The 6,881-nt window shown below is 35.7% G+C and overlaps 1 protein-coding gene across 1 annotated transcript in view; it reads left to right on the top strand.

Moving 5' to 3' along the window:
• Positions 1–502: 502 nt before the first annotated feature.
• Positions 503–6,881, top strand: part of LOC104532420 (voltage-dependent L-type calcium channel subunit beta-2) — a gene marked incomplete at both ends in the record, with an annotated part of 13,997 nt that continues 7,618 nt past the window's right edge. Inside the window, 3 exons of the mRNA XM_029087382.1 lie at positions 503–625; positions 4,575–4,711; positions 6,505–6,581. Of these exons, the coding sequence (XP_028943215.1) occupies positions 503–625; positions 4,575–4,711; positions 6,505–6,581 (337 nt within the window). The remainder of the gene's footprint in view (positions 626–4,574; positions 4,712–6,504; positions 6,582–6,881) is intronic.

Below are 6,881 nucleotides of genomic sequence, written 5' to 3'. Positions count from 1 at the left end.
CCAACCCAAACCATTCTATGATTCTCTTCTGAATTCAACAGGGGCCCAGTAATTGCTCTGAAAGCAGGACAAAACACTCCATGCAAATTGAAGCACAACTCTTAAAAATACTGTAACATGGTCACCTCAGTACAGAACTATGGTTAAAAATCTCTAATAAAACTTAGCTAAATATCTACTGTGCAATGCCATCATAACTAAACATAGTGTACAGATTGCCAACTGTTTTACGATTTCTAATTACTGATTTGACTTATCCTAAATGAATCCAGAAGAGTAATAGCTAGAAAAAATCTTGTGTTCTATCAAATGTGTTGATATAAAATAACTGAGGTAGGTAAACATGACACTTCGTAATGTTTTATATGGATGTTTTGAATGGTCTTTGTAGTTTCTGTGTTTTAAAAAAGTTAACATGCAAAATTATCCTCTCTGTGTATGTTTGTACATATGTATGTGTTTGCAAGGGAAATCTTCATGCTGTTTATCTTGTGTTTTGCAGACAAAACCTGTTGCATTTGCTGTTCGGACAAATGTTGGCTACAGTGCAGCTCACGATGACGATGTTCCAGTCCCAGGCATGGCCATCTCATTTGAGGCTAAAGATTTTCTTCATGTTAAAGAAGTAAGTAAAACTCTACATAAGGAATTGAATGTTCTTTGAAATACTGTTCTCATAAAAGCAATTGCACAAATTACTTAGAATCAAATTAATTAAGTTTGGAAAGGAAGTGCTTTTCTTCTCTAGTAATTATCTCTTACTTGGAGCTTTAAAAATCTCTATCTGCATATTCAGTGATATAATAGCTGTGGGTTTTACCATTCCATGACTCTGAGGTTTCATTGTGTTTCAACAGCCAAGGGTTGATTCTGTTTTATTTGTGTGATTAATCTTAAAAAAATAAATCCTTAGGTCTCCTTTTTTTCACTGAGGTTTCTTCCCTGGCACAGACAATATTTTATTGTTAACAGTTACATACTGAAAATCTGACATGATAGCTTTCAAGATGCACATAGCCACTGTCAAAAAAGGTGCTTTGTGTTTGCTGTATTGGTTTTCCCTATAGTTTGGCTTTGAAAATTTTCAAGTTTTACGTTCTTGTTCTTTGTCTGCTCCTTGCACGATGATCCAAAGCATATAACTTGGTAACTTTCATATACAAACCTTCCTAAGCAGCCTCCTGCTCCCTTCTGAATGATTCCCTCATTTTACAAGATTTCCCAGCTTCTGGTCCTATTCCATTGTGTTTTGTCAAAAAAACATCTGGAAGTGGAAATTTATAACAGAAGAACTAGAAAGTTAGCTTAAGGATGAGAGCAGTTTAGCCATACATTTGAAATTATATCTTTGCCCCTTTTTAGATTATTGAAAAATCCCTCAGTAGTTATGATTGGTAATGCACAATGATTCTGTTAGTGCAGGTGCTTTGTGGAGCAAGAAACATTCCTAATACACAGGTAGAAATACACGTGGGTATTGGCAGTGGCTGTTGCAGCTGTGCAAATCAAACCTCTTTAGGAGGGTGCCCTGAGCACTTGTCTTCCCTGCACAGACATATTCTCTCCCTCCATTTTCCATGGCCATGCCCCACTTGCTCATCAGGGCTCTGTATCCCACCAGATATTCAGTGGGATACGTCAGTAATTTTGGTGCTCCCTATAGTTAATGCTGGGAGAACTGAAATGTCAAAAAAATAATTATTTATGCAGATGAAAAGTAAAAAACCTAACTTGACTATAAAATACAGTGTTGCTTTTATATTTTATACCTAACTGGTTGATAGAAATAAAGAAATTTAAGTTCTCCGATAACTTTTGCCTCCATAGTAATGCCGTATTGGATCAATGCTGTTTTCTTCTCTGTGAGGAGTGTTCTCCAATTTTTGCTGCTGAGAGGGCTCAAACAAGAAAAACCTCAGTTCAAAATGTACATGGGCAATGGTGAAAAGTACTGCAGTGATTTTAGTATGAGCGTAATTTATTCTCACTATTAGGTTACATTCATTAAAACTCAGTACATATATAGATGAAGGATTCTTTCCTGCATGAAGAAACAGGCACTGCATCGTAGTCACTCCTGAATCTTTTGAGACTTTAATGCATGGCCATAACTCTGCTTTGCATTTAATTCATATTTGTGTTTCCCTTGGCACTCCGAGCACAGGTGAATTACAGAGAATCACTTACCAAGCCAGCACCCTGAGAGCTGGACACCTTGCTACCAAGATTTGCACTATTGCTTTTTAAAATTAAAAAGTATTATGGGCGGCAATATGTACTTGTAAAACTATCTTATCCTTCTTTAGCATTTAGCTTTGAGACTTTGCAGGAGTGAATTCCATATGCTTTTATTTTTGTATGAAGAAAAAATTCCTATGGATTTAGCATTTCTATCAATTAGATAGAAAGTAGTATGTTGTACTGTAGCACAGCATAAAAGAAGTAATGGCTGCTGAGATTTTAATTTAATGGTGTTTTTTAGAGTATCTCTCTTTGTTTTACTAAGTTAATGATAATACTTCTGCAGACTTCATGTATATCATAGACCAGTTCCATATAATGCCAACCTCCATCTATATTGTCCTACAACATATTTTAAATGTATATGCTTATCTTTAGTTAGCATTTTGCAATTAAAAGTTATGATTTTAGTAATATGTTTCAGTCTCATACAGCTTTGAGAAAATGCTATTCCAGATTAGCTCCCTATTAAATGTTGGTATTCTTACTCATAAAGGCATCCCATCAGATGAATATTATAGATCATAGAATGGTTTGGGTTGGAAGGGTCCTTAAAGATCATCTAGTTCCAACTCCCCTGCCATGAGCAGGGACACCTTCCACTAGACCAGGTTGCTCAAAGCCTCATCCAACCTGGCCTTGAACACTTCCAGGGAAGGGGCATCCACAACTTCCTTGGGCAACCTGTTCCAGTGTCTGACCAGGCTCACAGTGAAGAACTTCTTCCTAATATCTCATTTAAACCTACCCTCTTCCAGTGTAAAGCCATTACCCCTTGTTCTGTCCTTAACTGCCTTCATAAAAAGTCCCTACCCAGCTTTCTTGTAGGCCCCTTCAGATACTGGAATGCCTCTATACAATCTTCCCGGAGCCTTCTCTTCTCCAGGCGGAACAGCCCCAACTCTGTCAGCCTGTCCTCATAGGAAAGGTGCTCCAGCGCTTGGATCATCCTCATAGCCTCCTCTGAACTCGTTCTAACAGGTCCATGTCTTTCTTGTGTTGAGGGCCCAGGACTGGATAGTTCTGCAGGTGGGGTTTCATATAAGATCCCTTTATATATCAGAGCTTAAAAGTACAATTATTTTTATCTTTTTTTTTGTTAGCTACATATCTTAAATGTGGCTTCAAGCATCACGACATTTCTATAGTAGCCAAAATAAAAGATAATATCGAAATTTAAGTTGTGTATCATTGATCCACCAACGTTGTATTCTTGGCAAAATTAATTCCTTTTTATGGGAGCCCACACATTTTACATCTTTTACTCCTAACTGTATACTTGTTAAAATTACTTATTAAATAATTAAATATGCACTATAATATCTACATTCATAACTTCAGATTCAAGAAGGCAACTTCTCTTCCCATTCAGTTATTCTCTTACAGTTTCATAAATAATGCAAATTACCCAAAGTTCATATTTGGCACTAGGTGTTCCCATGGAACATCTAGGGTATTACATGTGGGGTCATACATAACAGTGACGTATTGTCATCCAAAAATAGTTAATAAATAATAAAGGAAAAAGCAAATAGTTCTGCTCTATAGACCTCTGCAAAATAAACAAACAAAACCCTCTATATGTGTATGAATAAATATAATTCAATTAGAGTAGTTGTTATCTCGTATTTCATATAGCTGAACTTCAGTTAATTGGGCTATCTTGTGCATTTGCAGAATTGTAGGAGTTTTTTTTAGTTATCCAAAGATACCCATTCCTTGTGGATCTATCATTTTATGTTTAAGATGCAGATCACATGCACTGTATGCAGTAGAGCATATATAAGCAGGGGAATGTAGTCATATTTCAGAAGACTTTAGTGAGTTCAGAGAAGTGGGGGAGTTTAAGTAGTATTTTTTATTTTAAGTAGAAAACTGAATATAATGGAATAAGAAAAATAGATTATTACAGAACTGTAAAAATTGTTACAGTGAGTAGGAGCGGATCGGAAAAAATCTCTGTTGTCCACCAAGGAGAAACATCGAGGGAGAGCAAAAGGAGCTCTCATGTATGAGGGGGAAAGACTGTGAAGCAGAAAAAAATAAAGATGGTGAAATGAGTAGAAATAACTGCCAGGGAGAATCATGAAGTCTGTGAAGGAAGGTTTCTGCTTAAGTACTGTAGCATTTTAATAATTTTCAAGGTATAATTATTTTAATGTATTTCTGAATATTACCAGAATTCTTAATTGCCATAATAACATAGTACAGTGATTAACTGCAGGGAAGAATTACATAAAATGGCTTAGCTACAAATTAAAAATAATAACAAGATTATCCCAAATACAGTAATTTCCTAGTACTTTACTTTTGTTTTTTTCCCCTATCTGTAGAAATTTAATAATGACTGGTGGATAGGACGGTTGGTAAAAGAAGGCTGTGAAATAGGATTCATACCAAGCCCAGTCAAACTAGAAAACATGAGGCTGCAGCATGAACAAAAGGCAAAACAAGGAAAATTCTACTCCAGGTAATAACAACAAATCATTAAAAATAGCAGCATTGTTTGTGACGCAGCTTTGAAGTTAATGCTGTATATGCTATAGTTCTGTTTAATTATTGCAGTTGGCAGCTGCAAACATTTTGAATCAATGAAGGAAGTAATATTTCTTTATATAATTAATATAATTACCATTTGAGAGAGAAAGTAGATATTTAGATTGGGGGTCTATGATGGCCTACAATGTCTATTATTCCATGTTTTTTCTATAAAATGGTTGCAAATATACATTGCAATTAGTACATTAACTATGTGCAAGCACAATTTGTGACTTAAAAATTGATCTCCCTAAATTCTTTAGCATTTGTTACTTGTTTTCATGATCTTGCATTTTCTAAAAACTTTTAAAGCTGATTTTAGAAATTATGGAAAATGTTAAGATTAATCTGCTTGTAAGCTGAAGCCAGTGCCTGTTAGTTAGCTGTTAGGAGAAAAAGTGTTTTGGTCCTGTCAAATTCATTTCCCACAAATCCAGCTTTTAAAATACTGGATTTTGTGATGAAAGTTTCATGTCAAGTCATTTACTGTCTCTGACTGCAGACATCGTTGCATAAAAATAAAAATTCAGGATCTAAATGTATTAAACAATACTGCAAGATGGTAATAATGTCATCGTTATTGTAGAATTCTTAATAAAGTAGTTTTCCAGTAAACATTAACACAAGGGGGAAGGAAATACCACTTGCTTCCCTTTGGGTATACAGGAAATAAATATTTCCAATATGTCTGAGGGGGATGGACCTGGAATTGAGAAGACAGCTGGGAAAACATTTGGGAAGCCAGAAAGGCTTTCCTACTTCAATAAGAAGGGCGGCAGGGTTTGAAGAGCATATCTATGGTAGGAGGAGACCAGGATGCTGCAGTGCTCAGTTGCACTTGCCAGCTGTGAAATGCCTTTTCTGTGAGTGTGCTGTCCTCAGCGGGAGGATGTCAGATTCCATATGCCTCTTATGATGCTTCTAATACAGCCAAATCTGACCCAGTGATTCAGTCCCTTTCCAAATTGTAAAGGCTTCCACTCTCTGGAACGTCTCACTGGAAATAAGACTGTCTTTACACCTCAAATGCATTAACTTAGAGCTTATTATTATTTTAAGATGGAGAAAGTGGAAACTACTACTATCACATTAATTACTTGAAGACTGAAATAGCCTTTCTTACTTTCTTTTCAGTGCTTTTCTTGTTATGGTAACTGAAATAAAGTGACTAAAAATATTGTTTAATTTTCACAGCTTGGATGCATTTTCACAAAGCAGAACTTGACAAAACCCTAGACTGCTTTATCTTTGTTTGAGATTTTTTTTCTTAAGTGCTGCCTTGTATTGAGACAGCAAAAGTATTTTTACTTTAATTAGTTGAAAAGATGTTAGACAAACACACTATCAGTTTCATTAGGGAGCTATCAATAACCCTTCTGTTAAAGGAAACAGATATGCTCACTGGCTTAAGAATTAATCTTAGTAATGAGTAGTAATATTTTTAATTATATATCAGTAACCATATTAATAATTGGATCGCATTAAGATAACACGATAGTGAGAGCATATGCAGCAGAATGGAGTTGCACAGCAGAACTAGGAGCATGGTTGATGTTTGCAGTTCTCAGTCCTCAAAATGTATACACATTTTGTTTAAGATGTATAGTTTAAACCACTGCCAGAAATACTGTTTATCTCTCGGCTGGCAGTTCATTTAGAAGGCAAGTAATAAACTGAATAAATACTGAGAAAGCTGTGATTTTTTTTTTTTTTGCTTTACTCCAGTAAATCAGGAGGAAACTCTTCATCCAGTTTGGGTGACATCGTTCCTAGTTCCAGAAAGTCAACGCCTCCATCATCTGGTGAGTAGGTCATGAACCCTTTCTTTTACAGACTCATGCACCTAATCGCACCTAATCCGTTAAAATTTATATACATTTAATCCTATTTTTCTTATTCCCTGTACTTCACAGGTATAAGTTTGGGTGATTGCGTTGCCCTAGAAGGCTGGTTTGGGTAGATTTGACGTAATGGAGTCAATGCCAGCAAGTTTGGGCAATGATAGGGCTGTTAACAATAAAAAATTTTCCCTGTTTTCTTTTTCCATGATGTTTTATAGCAGAGTCGTAATAAAATGATGAGACCACACTGCAGTAAGATAG

Source organism: Antrostomus carolinensis, unplaced genomic scaffold (assembly GCF_000700745.2).
Source record: "Antrostomus carolinensis isolate BGI_N321 unplaced genomic scaffold, ASM70074v2 scaffold91, whole genome shotgun sequence".
NCBI classification, from domain to species: Eukaryota; Metazoa; Chordata; class Aves; order Caprimulgiformes; family Caprimulgidae; genus Antrostomus; species Antrostomus carolinensis.
Note: the sequence above shows the minus strand (reverse complement) of the source record. Positions and strands in the feature narration are given on the sequence as shown.